This window comes from Dermacentor andersoni, chromosome 2, assembly GCF_023375885.2.
Source record: "Dermacentor andersoni chromosome 2, qqDerAnde1_hic_scaffold, whole genome shotgun sequence".
Lineage (NCBI taxonomy): Eukaryota > Metazoa > Arthropoda > Arachnida > Ixodida > Ixodidae > Dermacentor > Dermacentor andersoni.
The window spans coordinates 143,972,995-143,992,916 of record NC_092815.1 but is presented as its reverse complement, the minus strand read 5'-3'; the positions used below and the strand labels follow the sequence as shown (position 1 = coordinate 143,992,916).

The following is a 19,922-nucleotide window of genomic DNA, read 5'->3' as shown; positions in this document are numbered from 1 at the left end:
ACGAAGCGCAAAACGAGAACAAGGTAAAAGTGGGAGCCAGTGTTTCGACGAGTGGACTTGTCTTCTTCAATGCGACATGTGCTTTCCTCAGCATAGTATAAATAGGTAGGGTTACGTGAGCATATACGCTGTGCCGAGGAAAGCGTATGTCGCCTTGAAAGAGACAAGTGCACTTGCCGAGACGTTGGCTCCCGCTTTTGCCTTGATCTCACTTTGATCATCGTCTTGAATTTCCATCTCCCGCCTTCCCCACGTTTTCCCTGGATCACACGATTACGTATTTTAAATTTGAATTGGAAAGATATTTCGGTGAAGTCACGTATACCAGTTTAAGCATCTGAGTGGGCTCACGTTGGCGAAATGGCGTAAGATCTTACAGCGCTTCACACTTAAATTCAGCGGTTTATCATAGGGCGAGATATTAAGTACCACACTAATTATATTCAAAAGAGCTTTCGCTGGTATATTATGAAACTTTTACTGTTCTTTTACCACTGCTCCAAGGACGCGCCACGTCATTCTGGCGGTGGCTGCTGCGTTGATGCGTTTCTATCCCATAAAATATAATGCGAATTATTTAACGAAGGAAACTGTCACTGAGGCATACGCAAGATAGCTAATAAGTTTGCAGTGATTACACAGTATGCAAAGATCCCGAAAAGTGCCACAATACCATTATATTACACACAATAATGCAGGGGAAGAAAATACCACGCTTACTCATATCACACCCGCCTTCGTGTAACACCAACAACCTCAATTTTCTTATGATCAAAATCTTTTTTTAAAATAAGGGTCAATCAGAGATTGGGTTTTGAGCGTATGACAAATCAGGGGGGGGGGGGGGGCAACAGCTGATACAAAGCTAAATATTCTAAAGCTGCTGGAATAGCTAACAGCCTGGACGGCACCGAAAACGACCATTTTTTTAGAGTGCACCCGTGAGGGGCGGCAGCAGAGACGGTGAGATTGGCAGTGATAAAGACTCGAGGGGGAGCGGACCTTAATCAGTGGTTCTGAACCTTGTATGAATGCGCGTGTAGTCTGTAGCCAGTGATTACGTTATTATGTAGCACATCATTCGCGACGTCTTCCAGGTTCCTAGTGGGTAGTCGTATTATCTTGCTCGTGTGGCAGCCACAATCCGTCAAGATTGAAGACAGCGTACGCGATGATGCGCACGCTTCCGCTAACGAGAAAGGAAAGTGGAGAATTCCTGAAAGAACATGAAACTGAGAAACTAGCTCAGAAAAGCTGAAGTTTTCATTTTTTTAAATAAGCATTAGTGGTACTGAAAATAGAGGCACGAAATAAACATATCTCACATTCATTTAGCAATTATTTAAATTTCCGTCGCGCTTCGGCATCGATGTTATGTACACTCTTTTTATCGGCCTATCTCTTTCATCTGGAGCACGTGCGCTCGTTAAACGCACTCTGTGTAGACGCACCTGTAAGTCCCGCACCACTTTGGTGCATGCTTCTCCAGGTCGACGAGCGTGATTGCCGCCTGTACCGCTGCTTCTATCTGGGGTTCGGGGATGCCCCGGAGACGAGCGAAGAGGCGTAGGTGTTCGAACGCGTTCAGCTTCTCCAGCAGGCTGTTGGTCTGAGGGCAGTAGCCGATGAAGGACTGCCACTGAAATGCCGAACGTTGGCAACAGCAGGGCTATTTATTTTTTATCTGCACTGCACGCAGGCTCGAGCAGACGAGCGTAGTGCAGAGCAGATGCTGTGACGTTTCGTGCTGCACTTGGCTAAGCCAATGAGAGCGGACTGCTCGTCGTCTTATGCACTAGCAGACGGAAAGCGCCCGACTTTGCACTTTGCCTGACGTTGCACCAATTGGCCGCCCTGTATATGCCCTTGCCTATACACTAAAAACCGGTGTACTAGTTTGCTTTGAACAACGAATATAGACAAACTGCAACTAAATACGTCGTAAATTGCTGCCATAAAATTGTGATTTCGATTAGGTGGGCGGAGCTACGCTTGTGCACGGAAAAATAGAATGGCGGCTTTCGTCCCCACTATCTACACTCGCGTAGCCCCAGTGTAGGAAAAAAAAAAGAATATAAAATAGCCCTAATACGTCAGTGCGCCGTCACATGCAGCTTAGCAGCTGGCCATTACCACAGCTCCCAAAGTAGCCAACCAACTGCTCGAGAGCCGGGTGGGTCAGCCAGTGTGACTCGTACTAACAATACTAAAGTAAAATCTGGCTTTAGGTGCGTGCGGGCGCCACCAGCATAGGGCCGATTACCCATTGCGGTAATGACGGGTGAGCGCGCTATGCCTACGCATATAGCTTTCTGGCTTCCGATGAATTGTGCACTTGTGTATTTTCATCTGCATTGTGAATTTCATTTTGCGTAAATAGTTTGGTGTGTCGCAATATTTAACCTTTTCTCTTTCTTCCTTAAGGAAAGCGCGCTTTTGAAGAAAAGCGAAGAAAACCTTACTCGATTTCGAAGAAAAGGACCGTCTGAGAGAATTTTTTTTTTTTTACCACGAGCGTCTGAAGTCTTCGTTTGCTACTTTTAGGTCTACAGGAGACTATGTAAAAAGTTCTGCCACGGTTGTTACACGTAACCCTTAACTGAACCAAAAAACAACAATACAGACGCCAACCAAGAAGAAGAAATGAATAAAGCTAGGAATATCAGAATAGGGGAACTTACGAATCTCATCGAAAGCAAAATTCTCAGACGTGCATTTGGTATTTCTTCATTTCCAAAAAGTTAAAAAATAAGTGCTGATTCCACTCACTATGCAAATCGGTGTTATGCGAAGGGAAGTGTGTTGTAGGTACCTGACTGTGCAGCATTTTTGGGGGGTTCCGCAAACCGCTACCAGATGAACCAACGTGTTTGTGTAAATTGAGTGGTGTGTGGGGCCCGGCGAGCGTACGTTTCTGTGATGACAGCAGCACAACCACGTCCATGATCACAATTGCTTAGTTCTGCATAATTAGTCGGCGGGCGTAAGCAAGAGAAACGCGGATGGTGACGTCATCAGCAAGTACGTGCTCTACAATTGTACGTACTTACAGCTATATGTTAAGACGATGATGGTATCTGAACGCCGGCGAAGAAATGTTAAGACATCCTTAACTAAAGCGGTCATGAATTGGTACAACGTCGCACAGTTTCCACGTTGGGCAAACTGCTACGAGTACGTACTGGGGTAGGTTGGCCGGTCCCGGAGATAGTGCAATCTAACACGGTACCTCAAAGCGCGAGGTGCCACAAGGAAAGAAGACCACAAAGTGCCACGTGGCGTACGCGACCAGTGTTTCAAAAAGCTGGCTGCCTTTGGAACGAGAAAAGTATGCGTGTGACGATAGCCTAGTGGTTAGAGAACGGGACTTCTGCACTCCACGGCAGAGGTTAGGTTCCACCGTGAGTTGCCCACTATCTCTTTTTTTTATTAAAGAGTGGCGAGACAGGAACCCACTTACCTACCTAACCTACCTACCTAACCTAACCGCCTACCCAACCTATCTACCTACCTACCCAACATGTCTAACCTACCTACCTAGCCAACATGTCCAACCTAACCCAACGCTAACCCTCACCCCAACCCGAACCCTTGGCCTCCTTATTGACCTTTTTTTTTCGGTGTCTACAGCAGAAAACTCATGCGCGGAAGTCATGTCCCGGACGCACTTCCTCCAAGATGGACGGTTTCAACGAAGCTTGAGGTTAACGTTCTCCTAACAGAACTGCATCTTCAAGTTCCGTTTTTTCGTTCCGAATGGTTTCATTAATTCCCTTCTGAGCTCCTTTCTCCATTCCTCGTGCAATCTGTGCCACCACTTAGCAACAATTTCATGTCTAAGTAGTCACAATTGTTCCATGTTGTCGCCACATTATAGGGAACATTTTCCTTTGAATTTTCGTTTACCTCCTACAATGTCAGGGGTGTTAGCTGGGTAGGCTTACCGGGTTCATCATATACGCATGTCAGGGGTCTTTTGTTCAGGATTCCTTCTGCTTCTCTAACGAGAGTCTGCATCTCGTCGGCTTCCGCTAATCGCCACCCAATGACCTTGCGAAGGGATTCTGTTAAACTCTCGATCAATCTTTCGTAAAACACACCCCACCAAGGGGGTTCTCTAGGTTATATTTACCTTTTACGTCCTCACTGGTAATAAAGTCTTGTACGGAGTGTATCAGTCGAGATGCGCGTGACTGCTTGGAGTTCCTAGGCCGCTCCCTTGGAGGTAGTTGCGTTGTCAGTGTAAACTACCTGGCATATTCCTCGTCTTGCTGCGAACCGTCGAAAGGCTTGTAAGATGTTTTGAGTTGTGACGTATTTTCACAATTTCCAAATGTGCGGCTCGCGTCACCGCGCAAGTAGGGATGCATATCTTCGTGGTATTCTCCTGGATTGTCTGGCTTGTTGCACTGGACCAATAAACTACACTCCCATGATTTCAAACGGTTGTGCTTGGGTTATTATGGTAGCTGGAAGGGGGCGGAAGGTTGACTAAGATCCCTTGAGTTGAACCGCCTGCAGAGAACACACTCCCTTATGATTTGCTTGGCGGGTTGCCGTCACCCTAAACTTGGTCCTCAGCTTTGTGAGCGTGTCCCTGATTCCACCATGTAATGTCTTATGAAGAATGTGTCGCACTATACGTTTTGTAAGTCGTTGTGACGGAGTAGCACAATCGGACGTTTTTTATCAAATGTAATTAACGCTTCTTGTAGCCTTTCCCGAAGTCTCAGCAATCCTTCTTCCTTTTCAGACACTTCATATCCTTTCAAAGTTAAGATACTGTCCACCTTTTGGATTCGTCTGATCTCGGCGTTGATATGACCCTTCTGTTCCTGTTTCATGACGCGTGATTCTGAAAATATATTTTTTTCTATTTCAGTGGACCGCTCATTCCATATGGACGCAGGTCATTTACATCGTCTTTGATATGAGCTGTAATCAATTTTTGGTAAGAGTGAAACTGGTTGGAGTTGATAGTTGTTCCGTGGTACATTGCGTTGTGTTCTGAATGATGACGATGTGCTTCATCTGATCTTCTTCTATACCGCTAATTCTGTAAGAGATTTGCTGATTATTGTGTGCGTGTGTGTGGTGGTGGGGGGGGGGGGGGGAGGGCACAATTCCTATGGTCCTTTCTAGCAAAATTTCTGCCCCGATGCAGCTGACAGTAGACTCTGCGCAATAATACGTCTCGTTAAAAAGTTAGCAAATTTTAATTTGTGTGGCGTACTTCCTATTTCGCTGATTATGCTGCCAATGAAAGTTTCTCGCTTGTTCAGTCTCGTGATTCAATGAAGTACTGTGATTGAATGAGCCGAAAACTTCACTTGATATAGTGATTTTGTCATATACAACTCTTGGTGTAAGCATTTCTACATTCTCACTGAAAGCGTTGTTCCTTCAAGTTCTAATCTCGCCAGGCTAGTGTTCTTTATTGGATCTACTTTTGTCTTCGCAAATTGTAACTGTACTGCTTTTCTTCCATCCTCATGAGATACCACGGTTCCATGTGCTGCCGGACTAGCATATGAAATATGTGTATGCTCATGCTTGTACGCAAGCTTAAACTTTCCGTATAGGGCCTCGGTACTTTGTGCTTTTCAACTGTTTGTAGTCACTCGCATTAATTTCTTTCATTTAGCGTTTTCTGTTTCTTCAATTGGATAGTCTCACGAAATATCCGCTTTCCATAATCGTTGTATTACGATTTCGGTGACGATCGCGACTGGCGCTATAAATCTTATCAGGTCGGATATTTTGGCGCTTGCTTCCAGTATACCGAGGGTTTCGTGAGCCTGTCCCCGACTTTTGTAATCCAATTTTCACTGGGTTCCTTAATGTGTCATCTCATGTGTCCCGCATTAATCCAAGTAGCATAACTCCATGCAAATTTTCAGGTATGCAGTCTTGTTCAAATGTCTTCGTTAATTCTGTGCTGTTGGAGGTGCATTTGCTGATGTTCATTCCGGCACTTCAGAAAAACGTTTTTTGCTTCGACGCGTATAACTTCCGTTTCTTGATCGTCTTTGGCACATAGCATCACGTAATCTACGTAAATAGAATTTCGGAGTTTCTTGGCTGTGGCAGAAACGTTCCCTAGTTTCTTTATTAAGGTGGTGACAAATCATTGCGGCTACAAGAAAGCTGCTCAGATCCTTTCAAAAAGCCGCTCGCGTCATTCGCCATGTGGCGATCTTTCTTTCGCCGGAGTTCCATCTGTCTGGCTTTCTCCCACCGTAGAAATCGGAGGGTGTCTCTATCATCTTCATGGATGCCGGTCTGTGGGAATGCCGTTTCAACGTCAGCAGTCATTGCGATGCCCTGGCTACACATGTTTAATAATAAAGTCAATATGTTGGGGTTCATGTTTGATCCTGCTTTTAAGTGGTCATTCAACGACAAGCCGGTATTGATCAATGAGGACACGTCAAAAACGATTCGCACTTTGATCGTTGTTCTGTCCCCTCGTATCACTGCTTGGTGTAGAATGTAATACATGCCACACCAATGCGAGCATGTAACACATTGCATGCCCTTACATGCCCGCACTTTTTATCGTGATGCCCCAGTTTCGCCATGCCAGACGTGAAATACTCTTGCATTGTCTTATCATACTCTTCCAATATTCTTTTGTCTCTTTAGAGCTTTATAAACACTTGCATATGTCTTTTGATAGCGATAGATCTTTTGATGTCTTTGTATCATTGATAGCTTACAAATTCATCCAAGGAAGCTTTTCTTGGTACCTCTCGCTTTCCTCCGTAACTGTCCCTGGAACTACTATTATGTCATTGCTATGCTACTAGCTACTATTATATTGTCACGTGGTGGTGACGTAGAAGAACACAGTAGCAATACTGTGAACGAGAAAACTAACTTTTATTGGGCGAACTTGTGCCCACAAAACAGGCTACACTTATAGCACAACGAAAGCGGCGAACACAGTCGGCGATCGTCGGAAATCTGATCAGCGGGTCAAGCGCGTCGGCTTTTATACAGAATCGTCCAATGTTCCAGACTAATCGTTGGGACTCGCGTGCCTTCCACAAAGTTCTACAGCATTCGCGTCAGGCGAATAAATCAGATAACACAAGGTTCGGCGACAACAGACTGCGGATAGAAGCATCGATAACTTTCCAGAAACTTCAGATACATGCAAGCGCGTCCCGCGCTGTGCGATAAGATTTGTTAGGCGGCGAAACGTGGTCGCCCGATAAATATAAGTACACGTGTCAATACCCCCCTCTTAAAAAGCATCGTCCCGATGCTACAAATATAAGAGAGCGAAACACAAAAGGACACTTACTAAACATAAGTAACAAAACAACGAAAAGAAATCAAGTCCAAAGGTCAGTTACGCGAAGTCCCAAAGTTCGTCAACGCTGGTGGTACGGCTTGAGTCGCACAACGTGGACAATTTCAGGTCGTGAGCGGCGCCGCTGTGACAGCGAAATGCCGTCTGGCACGACCTCATAGTCCAGTGCGCCAATACGTCGGATGATCTTGTATGGTCCGAAATAGCGACGCAAGAGCTTCTCGCTCAGTCCTCGTCGGCGTATAGGGGTCCAAACCCAAACACGGTCACCGGGCTGGTACTCGACAAAGCGTCGTCGGAGGTTGTAGTGTCGGCTGTCGGTCCTCTGTTGGTTTTTGATCCGCAGGCGGGCGAGCTGTCGGGCTTCTTCGGCGCGCTGGAGATAGCTAGCGACGTCAACATTCTCTTCGTCAGTGACGTGGGGCAGCATGGCGTCTAGCGTCGTCGTCGCGTTCCTGCCGTAAACCAGCTTAAACGGCGTGATCTGTGTTGTTTCTTGCACCGCCGTGTTGTAAGCGAAGGTTACATACGGCAGGACCGCGTCCCACGTCTTGTGCTCGACGTCGACGTACATTGCTAGCATGTCGGCGAGGGTCTTGTTGAGGCGCTCCGTGAGACCATTCGTCTGCGGATGGTAGGCAGTTGTCCTCCTGTGGCTTGTCTGGCTGAAGTTTGTCAGCAACACTTTCGTGTGTCCTCCGTGCAGTCGAGCGATCCCTCTTGCGACGCAAATTTCACGGTCTAGCAGTAGACGTTGGTCGCCTTCGATGACGCCTTCTACGTCAGCGGGTGTTTCGGTGCTGACCGAAATAAAAATGCTGGAGCGAGGCGGGATGCTCACTTGATGTTCGAGCACACTCAAGGCGTGGTGACTACGAGGGCTCTCCGGCGGTATCGCATTATCTTCCGACAGCGTTATTGACTTCGACTTCAGGTCGATGACTGCGCCGTGTTGGTTGAGGAAGTCCATGCCGAGAATGACGTCTCGTGAACACTGTTGGAGGATAACGAAGGTGACAGGGTAAGTCCGGTCGTGGATGGTAATTCTTGCCGTGCACATTCCTGTCGGCGTAATCAGGTGTCCTCCAGCGGTCCGCATTTGAGGGCCTTCCCATGCAGTCTTAACCTTCTTCAACTGGACGGCGATGTGTCCACTCATGACGGAGTAATCGGCTCCTGTGTCTACTAAGGCGGTGACTGCGTGGCCGTCGAGAAGCACGTCGAGGTCGGTGGTTCTCTGTCTTGCGTTACAGTTAGGTCTTGGCGTCGGATCACGGCTGCGTCGTGTTGAACTGAAGTTGGAACGTCGCGTCGTCAAGTCTTCTTTCATCGGTGTAGTCTTGGCTTCCTGATTTCGTCGGGACGGCGGCGTGTCGTTATGTCGTCGAGGTAGTTTCGTCGGTGTCTTCGTCGGCGGCGGAGGATCTTCGTCAGTTCGACGAACAGCAACCGCACCTCCATCGGTTGCTGCTTTTAGTTTTCCGGATATGGGCTCGCTGACCGGCCCCGGGCTGGGCCAGTGTATGGTCGGCGCTGCGGCGACAGGTAGCGGCCTGGCGATGGCGAACGCGACGGTCGTCGAGAGCTCCACTGAGTAGCGGCGAGGTAGTCGGCGATATCGCGAGGTCTTTCGCCAATCTGTGGTCGCGGCGCGTTAACGGCGAACCCTCGGAGTCCCATCTCCCGGTATGGGCATCGGCAGTAGATGTGCCCTGCTTCACCGCAGTGGTAGCAGAGCGGGCGGTGGTCGGGGGCTCGCCAAATGTCCGTCTTCCTCGCGTAGGTGCGCTGGGCGACGGGTGGTCGTGCTGGCGCTGGCGGCGGCGGACGACGGAACTGCGGCGTGACAGGGCCCTGGCGCGGTCGCGTAGGGGGACCTTGACGGCGTGCGACGGCGGCGTAGGTCATCGCTTGCGGCTCAGGCTGCGGCGATACAGGGGCTACTCCAAGTTGTTGCTGGAGCTCCTCACGGACGGCGTCGGCAATCGAAGCCACTTGAGGCTGTGATGGTGGGAATAGCTTTTGTAGCTCCTCCCGCACGACCGCTCGGATAGTCTCGCGCAGGTCGTCGGTGGCCAGTGATTGAACTCCGGCGTAGTTTGTCGAGTTTGTGCGGCGGTCGAATTGCCGGTTTCGCATCTCGAGTGTCTTCTCGATGCTGATGGCCTCGCGAAGAAACTCGTCGACGGTCTTCGGTGGACTTCGTACCATTCCGGCAAAAAGTTCCTCCTTCACACCACGCATCAGCAGGCGGACTTTCTTCTCCTCGGGCATGTCAGGGTCGGCGTGGCGGAAGAGACGGCTCATTTCTTCCGTGTAGATTGCGGTCGTCTCATTAGGGAGCTGCACCCGGGTTTCTAATAGCGCTTGGGCTCGTTCTCGGCGTACGACGCTTGCGAATGTCTGCAGGAAGCTGCTTCGGAAGAGTTCCCAGGTCGTTAAGGTGGCTTCTCGGTTCTCGAACCACGTCCTGGCCGCGTCTTCCAAAGCGAAGAAGACATATCGCAGTTTGTCGTCGCTGTTCCAGTTGTTAAAGGTAGCGACTCCCTCGTACGTCTCAAGCCAGCTTTCCGGGTCCTCGAAAGTTGAACCGCGGAACGTCGGAGGCTCCCTGGGCTGCTGCAGCACGACGGGTGACGCTGGGGCTGCCATTGGGGTGGACGTGGTGGTCATCTTCCTAGTCGTCTCAGGCAAAAGTCCGTGCTCCGGGGGCAGTCCTTGCAGCCTGCGGCTACCTCGCTGGTTCTTGGCGACGTTGGTGTCTTCCGAGTGAGGGCTTGAGTCACGGCTTTGTGGGGGCGTCCGGTACATGAACGCAAAGCACCTCCACCAGATGTCACGTGGTGGTGACGTAGAAGAACACAGTAGCAATACTGTGAACGAGAAAACTAACTTTTATTGGGCGAACTTGTGCCCACAAAACAGGCTACACTTATAGCACAACGAAAGCGGCGAACACAGTCGGCGATCGTCGGAAATCTGATCAGCGGGTCAAGCGCGTCGGCTTTTATACAGAATCGTCCAATGTTCCAGACTAATCGTTGGGACTCGCGTGCCTTCCACAAAGTTCTACAGCATTCGCGTCAGGCGAATAAATCAGATAACACAAGGTTCGGCGACAACAGACTGCGGATAGAAGCATCGATAACTTTCCAGAAACTTCAGATACATGCAAGCGCGTCCCGCGCTGTGCGATAAGATTTGTTAGGCGGCGAAACGTGGTCGCCCGATAAATATAAGTACACGTGTCAATATCATCATCTCTCGTACTTTACGATGACTTCACGTGGTGTTAGGCCCAAGTCTTCTAGTTCTTAAGAGTTTCTGATTGCATTGCTGATATGTCCACGTCTTTCTAAAGCGTGTAGTAAAACAACAGCACTCGCAGTGCGTAATTGGCATTTCATTGTGCACAATCCGTGAGCCATGCAACCCCCCAGAATGATTTCCACTAGTATAGTCTTCTCGTTGATCCATTATGTTTTTCCCAACACTATTTCCTAGTAGAAGCCAGCTCCGATAAGGAGTCTCGTCCCATATTTGTTTTCGCCTAGCACTGCTCATCTGCTAATATTAATCCCATTTCCTTTCTGTACGACTTCGCTTTTTCATCAGGTCGAGGCAGGTCCGGACTCAATATTACATCTAATTTGACTGTTTTCAAAAGATTGCCTTCTGGATTTTCCGCTGTTTTGACTTCGACAACGCACACCCATCGTTCGTTCTCTGTACCAATAAATGCGCCTATGGTCATTCTTTCTTTCCTTATATTAACGCATGCAAGGCTTCGTGAAAGTCCAGTGACAATAAAAATTCGCTGGCTACCGCTGTCCAGCTGGAGAATTCTGCTTTAAGAGATCCTTCCATCCATGCGACTGCTGTCTGTAGAAGCACGCAATTGTTACTACTTCGCACTCGAAATCATGCGTGTGGATTGCATGCCGTATCGTCTTTTTTCTTGTCACTAGAGCTAGAGGATTGTTTTCTTTCTCCCATAATTGTCATGTACATTGCAGATATGCATAACGGCTTGTAGAGCTTGCAAGTGATATGTTACTTGGAAATCTGCAAGTCACATACTACTGTCACCAAGCCTACCTAGACTTGGTGTCGTAGAACAGTGGCTGTTCTTGGAATTTCGCTGTACCACAAGGTGTGGTACAGCGCGATTAGGCCTCTGTGTTGTACCGCTAACTTCTATCACGTACGTTACATGACTTAACTACGAATGCATGCAAAGAAGTTTCACAGAGATTCAGAGCAAATTTCACGCATATTTAGGAATGCAAAGTTAGGCATTTGACATTTCATTACTTCCCAATATTATGTAAGGCGCGCGATAGAAGGCTTTAATATATGACTAAAATCTGTGATATTTTTTTATGCTTTCATTTCTTCTTCAGATGTATAAAATATACATTCCGGACGGCGAACATAAAATTCGGACCCACACAGAGTTGAAAAAATAGTGACAAACAACTCCATTTTGATAAAAGAATAAACGAATACGACTAGTTTTTCAATAACGCGAGAGGACGACGAAAAACAATCATGAGCCATCCCACTCTGTGAAGGACCAGCGGAGCTGTTTAGCACACGAAACAGAGGTGACATTGAATTTTTAGCAAAGGTACGAACATATTTCTTGTCCTTATCGGTGGTCATCATAACGATAGGCATGCACACACATTCTTGTATCACCTCTGTTATTAAATGCGCCCGTCACGTGAGACAACGAATGGGCCATATACCTTAAGTAATGCTTCATACCACCGTAAAAAAAAAAAAAAAAATTAAGACGGCCTCCGCGTCACGACAACCGAAGAGAAATGAAATTTTACGCTGTAATGATGAGCGGCAAACGAGCCAGCTGCGGAAGACGACGACGATGCTCGAGCCATTCCTAATGATAATGGTTGTTGATTATGGTGGTGGTGGTGATGATGATCATAGTTTCCCCATGCCTATGAATGGCTCATACCACCTTAAGCAATCAGCGGCAACGGAGCCAGCTGTGGAAGGACACCACGACGACGAACGCATGACGACGTGCGTACGAGCACCTTGGCGTGGTTGCGCCGAGTGGCGCGGGTTGTTCGCGGACGACGGAGATGCCCTAGCCATGTATTGCTTCGTTGCAAAAAGGGACCTGTAATCGAAATATTTTTTGTATCTCGACCGAAGGAGCACGAGCACGGCTCTTCGGTTCGCGCATCAAGAGACCGGTGAACTAAGTCGCGGCAGAAGCCTTACAACGCTTTCAAAGAAAAGTGGCGTGCTGAACGCTGTCACGCAACGTAGCTGAAGCTCCCATCACCATCACATGTTCCATGTCTATTTCTAGACGACGACCTCTTCTCAAGATATACAATTATCCCCGCGTTATGCATGCTGACTGCATTGCATAACTGCGTATGTCTTGTCATCAATCAACCTAACCGTCTGCCGTATTCGTGTGGGTTTACTTCGCTTGGCAACCATTGTAATGATTGATCTGACATACCCCTGAACTCCTTCCTCATAGTCTCAAACTAGAGTATCAGCTGCACCATCTTCCTAATACTGTCGCCTTATATCCCTTAAATTTACCAGATGGTGCTTCCAATTTTCTTTCAGCTCTCCAGAGATTTAGCTCGTCATAGTGATTACCTGTCCCAGTAAACTGGGCCGCTATGTAAACAAAACTGACAGCCTTCCGGAGACTGTCGTGCTAACTTGGCGGGCCCATCCTGACACCACTCGTGGGTATGCTACCTATTTCCACGCAAGGGGATCAATGCAATTCACAACATGGCCCGATCCTCCAGGTAGCGCCGCCGAAAGCATGGTTGCACCGATACTGATAACAGGTCTTTGAGAACTAATCCCTCTCACGTTATGCATCCATACTTCGCACGAACGAAGCTGTTCAAGCACTCTCTTTCTTTTTCTCGTTAAGTCAATGAGTGCTAACTTTTTACCGAGTGCTACTGTAAAATGTACTGATGCAGATGCTTTTGGACATCGTCTACTAACACCTCAATCCTCCCTTGCTTGGGTAGCTCTAGTAGTGGGCAGTATACATAAATAAAAACAAAATTAAGGAAAGATGCTCCCGGCATTACTGTGACTTATGTAGCATGTCAACCGACCTTATTGTCACATCACTGCGGTGCCGCCGTTGTGTATCCGGGAGTTGACGGGGCAGGGGGTTCCTCATGCAGGCTGAGGCGTGGAGAGGGAACTCACGAACTGTCATGATAGTGCGGCAAAGTTTCGAGAAAAAGCATATTCGTAGTGAGGCTGGCTTATACGTCTCGGATGGTGTTCTCAAAAAGACACCTATCAACGTCTCAATTAGGAGTTGTAATTGATCATTTCATGGATAATAAGTGTAGCCGCGTTTGCCGCGAACCATTGCCTTTCGCACTTCGCCCCCATACGCGCCTACTCGCAATTCTATCAGCACCACAAGGTCATGAACATCTGGGCATTCGGAGACTGATGGGAGACGTCACTGGTAACGACATGATTGAATATGGAACAAAAATTAAAGACAATCGCACCTTTAGGGGTGTTTTTTGTGTGTCTATAACTCATCCACTTACACACATAGAGAAGGGTGTTTTAGTGAACTAATACACCCATATGAATTAGGGATTTGCTGGAATCGCACGCAATTTCCCAATCGCTATATGCACGCCTGTATGCACGCTACGTTTTCTTTTTACAGCGATACTCGTTCTTCTATCACTAACATATGCTTTCGCATATCCGCTCAAGTAATCGGGAAGTGACTTCCGAGCAGCTCATAAAAAAATGAGCGAAGAAACAAAAAGCCCCGAAGTACTCCACTGGGATTTTAACTGCGGACCTACAGATTGCCAATGGGAAGTGGTACGTATAGACCAATCCGCCGATACCACCACGGGACATATTACAGCTCCTAAAAAGGGCGCTGGCGCTCTAGGTGCTACAATAAGCTGACACGACGCTCTTCAGTTTATCTACAAACCAGCGCAATGGTGAAATAACTTAGGCGAAACTAGCAGGAAGATCTGAAAGACAAGAGAGAGAGAGAGAACAGGAGGACAAAATGTCTCCCCCCACTTTACGAATGGGACGCGCCGTCTCCGCAGTAAATGTTATTTCTTATCGGTAGCAGGCTGTTCCTGCCAATGTTTATTCCAACTGATACTGCATGAGACAATGCAAGACTTACTGCGCATAATATCGCGCCTTCCCTGATGCGACACCACAAAGGACATGGGCCTGAAGAACTACAATCGGCTGTCGAGCCAGGATTCGCTAACGCTTGCTAGCTAATCTATAAAACAACACAAAGCTTCAACAATTTCAACGAAGCCAGCGGTAAAAAGCGAAAGGCAGGTGAGGAAATAAAAGAAACAACTCGGTCCCTTCCCTTCACCAACAGGGACGCCGCATACATGAGGTAGAAGGATGACATCCAAAGCCTACTCTGACCATGTGACGCACAAGAACAATGACTTGGTGCAAACTACTAAGAAGTAAACCAGTATGGATTTTTACTTTCTTGAAACGTTCAAGTGCCCGAGCACCCCTAAGTTTCCTAAGGTGTAAGTTTAGCACAAATCACCATTCCAACACCCTGAAATTCCAGAAAGGGCACAGTAAATGTGTACTGCTAACGAATGCATAAATTTTCAATATTTCCAGAAAATTAAGGGTGCAAGAACGGTCTTTTGACATCCAATCCAACATCGAGGGCTGTATTTTCTTAGTTTGTAGTGGCAATTTTTCACTTATTTCCAGGAAGATGAAGGAATCAACATAGCTTGTTCTCGTGCATTGCTTCAACACAGGCAATGCCTTCACAGCTTGGTATCTATACGTGATATCTACATATGTCTACATAGCGCAACGTACCATCAATACCAATGTAATCAAATAACGAAAACAACGTTGAACAGAACCATCTACGCAAGAGAAACATTACGTTCAGCGTTTTTCCAGTGTGTGGAATTTGCATAATCTAATTTTGTGAAAACCAACAACGGTTATGTGCTTGCAGAGAAACTATTAGGCAGCACTCGCTCCGCTACAGGAACCGCGATATTTCTGACGTGGGATTTTTTAAGCATTGTACGATGTCATTTACACATATACTTTGGACAGTAGATAGCCTACTTAACGGATAGACAAAAGCGAAGGTAGATGCGCCACAAGTAGAACAAGGGTGAGCCGGCACCATGATTTGATGTCAACATCAAATAATATGTACTGAAAGTGCACTACGCTTTGATGACCATATAAAATTTGACTCAGGGCCGACTCTGCTTGACTGCAGATATTAATTCCAAAATATCTTGAACAGGCATCTATGTTACTATAGTGGTGCGCTTACGTTATTTACTACAAGCTTGCTTGTCGTAACCTTCTGGACGTCATCACAGTAGCAACAATACGTTCCTGTCGTAGTCACACGTTACGAGCATCATTAACATAGTAGTACCCTTCTTCAACTAACACATCACTGACACAAAACAACGCATGCATTAGCAGCATAGGAATTCGAGCAGCTTCATTCGATGCGTCTGCCGCCTATAGCCTTCCGTGAGCGTCGCCGCTTTTGCTGCGAAGATCCGACTGCTTATGAAAACTCATAAGCGCCCCCTCGATCCCCTCCCGCTGCCGGCTGGCAAACAAAGTATACATTTTCGAAGGTATTCTTATTTGGCGGCCTAATGATTTCACAACGCAAAGTTCGCTCACTGTACCGTAGTGCTCATTTTGTCATCGGTCACAAAATCGGTACAAAATCGGTCACAAAATCCGTACCCGCCTGCGCGAAGCCGAGAGCTTGACGTCGGACATGTAGGCTTCGCCCGAGCTGAGCTCGAGGAGACCCGCGAGCATCTGGAAAGTCGTGCTCTTTCCCGCGCCGTTCACGCCGAGCAGCCCGAAGCACTCGCCGCGTCGAAGAGCCAGACTGATGCCCTTGACGGCCTGGAAGCAACCGAACGACTTGCGCAGGTCGTGCGCCACGAGTATGCAGCCCTGCTCCAGCTCGGCGGACGCGCCGTTCGCCGCCAGCCGCTCGGCGAGCTCCTTCTCCGCCTTCACGTCTTCGTCCGGGATCTCCTCCAACGGGCCGTGTGCGAAGCGTCGTTCTGAAAGTATACATCGAGAAGCAGAATCTACAACTCTAGGCCCCCGGAAGCCTGCACATCACTCGATTTTTGCATAAATGCTCGCATCTATCCGCTTCGTGTCAAAATGGTCTTCTCAGGATAAGTTACGCTGCAAGAAAGCCGATGAGAAAGTAACGTGGGCCCCACGTAAGAAGAAGATTCGGTAAATTAAATACACATTTCACAAGTACTGTAGCTAAGCCTAGCGCCAGCATTTCTCGAAGCTTTGCCTTGCTCTGTGTGCTGGAGACGAAACACATATCGGATCCAAACTATACCATATAAAGGGATAACAAACGCAATTGATCGAGAGTGTCGGCCACCAGGCAAGATAAGGCTTCAAGTTTAAGAGGCAATGAAAACAACTAGTGTTACCTGCGGTTAGAATGAGAAAATCACGTCAGCAATTCACAGTAGCCTTGATTTTGGCTCTGCTGGGGTAATGCGTACAGAGTGCGTGACATATTGGAACAGATAATGACACTTAAGAAATAGCAACAATAATTCAGGCAGCAACCTGAATACTAATTGCAGATTTCCTTACATTGCTCCTTTCCCTTGTGTTTTAAGGCTAGTGCAAAAAAAAAAAAAAACATTCAGTTTCAAAGGGTCACTGAATTTCACTTTTATAACGACAGCATGTTTGGATAATACTGTACGTTTTGGCTACTTCTTCCGCAATAGCTCTTGGGGAGTTCTTTGGCATTGTGCGGCCGTTTATTAGCCTTTCTCTCAGTGACGCTGCCATTACATAGCAGCGTAGTAAGTATATGTGTGGAAGTGGAGAGGCCACGTTGTGGGTGACACGGTAGCAGATGTTTTCACCAAGCCGCGCCTCGAGTGACGCAAGCCCTGCGGGAGCGAGGAAATCATTACTTTTGGGTCACGTGTAATGATATCGTGCCCAGAAAGCTCAGCTGTTGACGCTGCTACGTTAGTGTGCCCGGCAATGGCGGCCTTTCACGGTTGTCACTCGTCTGGGCCTCAACCTGCTGGAAACGCACAAGCGCCTGAAGGGTGTCTACCACTGGTAGCACTTATTGCTCTTTGTTTCGGAAAGTAATCAGTCCAAAACTGTTGTCTCGTCCGAAGCAGAAAGGAATTCGCGACATTAAAGAAGGCGACAATCGTCAAGTTTCTATAGACAGCGTCTAGCGCGACTAAGACCGCTGTGCGAGCGCGTTTCCTGTGTCAGATTAGAAGCTGATACCCTAGAATACGTACGCTAGATAGCTCGCAGAAGGGTTAGGAAAGATAAAATCAGGCGGCCAGAACACGCAAATGATAACGTTCATCTCTATGGTGATTGGATGCCGTATCCTCTATAGCTGACGCACACTGCATCTTGGAATGTGCTACAACAGCAGCAGGTTGCACGAACTAGAGATCATTCGATGTAACATTCATTCTCAGACGAACTTGCTAGAAGATCTCTCGGTGTTATAGTGTGCATTATTGTGTTATACAGCCATGCACTTTACACATCATGGTAATTATAATGGGAGGATATCTCTCGAAACCAAAAGAATGAGACGAATCTGAGTTGCAATTTGTGTGTAAATTATATATATATATATATATATATATATATATATATATATATATATATATATATATATATATATATATATACGTTATAATCTAGAATGCACCCAACCTCTCAGTGTTACAATCTATCCTAGAGGCTCCCGAAGCTTGTATAACTTCGCGCACCTCAATCATCTGGCCAATTTCTCAAAATCTAGCTCATATATGCTCGGCGTACCATGCGACATTACCGGTGAGAGAATGCCTTCAGCTCTCCTGTGACCTCTCAGAGAGGTTGCTCCTCTGTTTTCGCTTTTTAATAGCGATGCCATTATGCGAAACATTGAATAAACACCCGCATAAAATGCCCCGCACCGTGAGCATATTCACCAGTTTCCACTTAGTCAATATTCAACTAATCTGTTCATTTAGAACTTGGGCCTCTAGAGAATTATAAATTTGGTGTCCAAATACCCAACACTTCAAGTTCAAGACCAGGCAATATATTCAAATTTGTGCAACTGCTATGGGAGCCAATAGAGTTCCTATTTAGGCTAACACTTTTTTAATGGCAGTATGATACGTACTTCTCCCTGTGATTTCTTTCACAACTCAGTTGTTTTACAGCCCAATTTTTCGTGATAATAATTGTTGTGTGGGTCCATTGTGAAGCGTTCATCTTGACTGCGCCCATCGATCGATTCATTTCATATGCTTTCTTTAAAAAAGAGCACGTGTCGAAGACATGAGCGCGTCTTCCGAGTGGCGACCGCGTGTTTACATCATTGCAAAATATACCACTCAGCAGCCGGCAACAGAAGGCCCTGTGTTCATTTAGACACCACCATCATCACTGCGTGCCAAGCGTACACTGAGCCAAGAGACGGCAAATGATCAGGTCTAAAATTGCACAATTTGTAAAGGCTGAGCATAAAGTTGGATAAGTTATTGAACGATCCTAAAAAAAAAAGAAGCGTTATATATTACAGAACATACAATACAGCAACAGGCAGCATAGACAAAGCTGGTACAATCAGATCAAGAAAACGCAGTCTACGCAAATTTGGTGTTGACAAAAGCTCCATGGGCTTCCGGAGTCAGCAGAATGATCAGTCCGAACTTTAAGATTAAAGTTGTGGAGCATATTATTGTGTACAACTCCCGAGTGGCACCTTTGTATAATATATAGAACAGATAAAAATCTCAAATTCTCGCTCCTACCGAGAATGCATCGTTCTGAATTGGTTGATTCTGCAGAAACATTCTATGGCCCGATCCTACCTTTGATAACGGGCGCGCCGCGTGGATGTTTTCGGTAGTTTTCGTAAAACCTTTTTGAATATGGTACGCGCCCAGCTGTTACGTAGTACTCCAACTGCGTGGTCTTAAAAGAAATAAAGTGATATGATGAGCATGAAAGAGCTATGCAATTCATTCATACTTATTAAACATGTTTAAAGGAATCAACGAAATCACGCACAGAATGGGGAACGAGGAGCGAGGAGCTACACACTTGATGGCATAAAACATGACAAAACAAGCTGGCATTCATTTTTTTTTTCTGGCTTACTGATTAGGCACTGACGAAACTAAGAAAACCAAAAGATTTTTGTCACTCTGCTGATTAACTCATACTCACAATGCCACCTTCGAGTGGTAGTTTTACAGCGCTCAGACAGCGCCAGAATGTTCTCTAAGCAGTACACATGCTCTAGTTTGAGGATGAATCCAGTAACTAACAGCGCATGATTGTAATTAAAACTACAGTCAGCTATTTCACGTAATATTTCTAATTTGTATATTTAGACGCCATTTGAAGCCCTACTGGAGCACATTCAAACGATCGGTCGAAGACGTTATAAGTGAGCTTTTCGTCCCGGCCTACGTTCTGCAAAAGTCGTCATGGTGCAAGTTATCCAATTAAC

The 19,922-nt window shown here is 46.8% G+C and overlaps 1 protein-coding gene across 1 annotated transcript in view; it reads right to left on the bottom strand.

The window, feature by feature from the left end:
- LOC126540960 (phospholipid-transporting ATPase ABCA3-like) overlaps positions 1-19,922 on the bottom strand; it is a 90,378-nt gene that overhangs the window by 10,273 nt on the left and 60,183 nt on the right. The window contains exons 4-5 of the mRNA XM_055076485.2: positions 16,118-16,449; positions 1,452-1,639 (exon numbers count right to left, since the gene is read on the bottom strand). Coding sequence (XP_054932460.1) covers positions 1,452-1,639; positions 16,118-16,449 — 520 coding nt within the window. The remainder of the gene's footprint in view (positions 1-1,451; positions 1,640-16,117; positions 16,450-19,922) is intronic.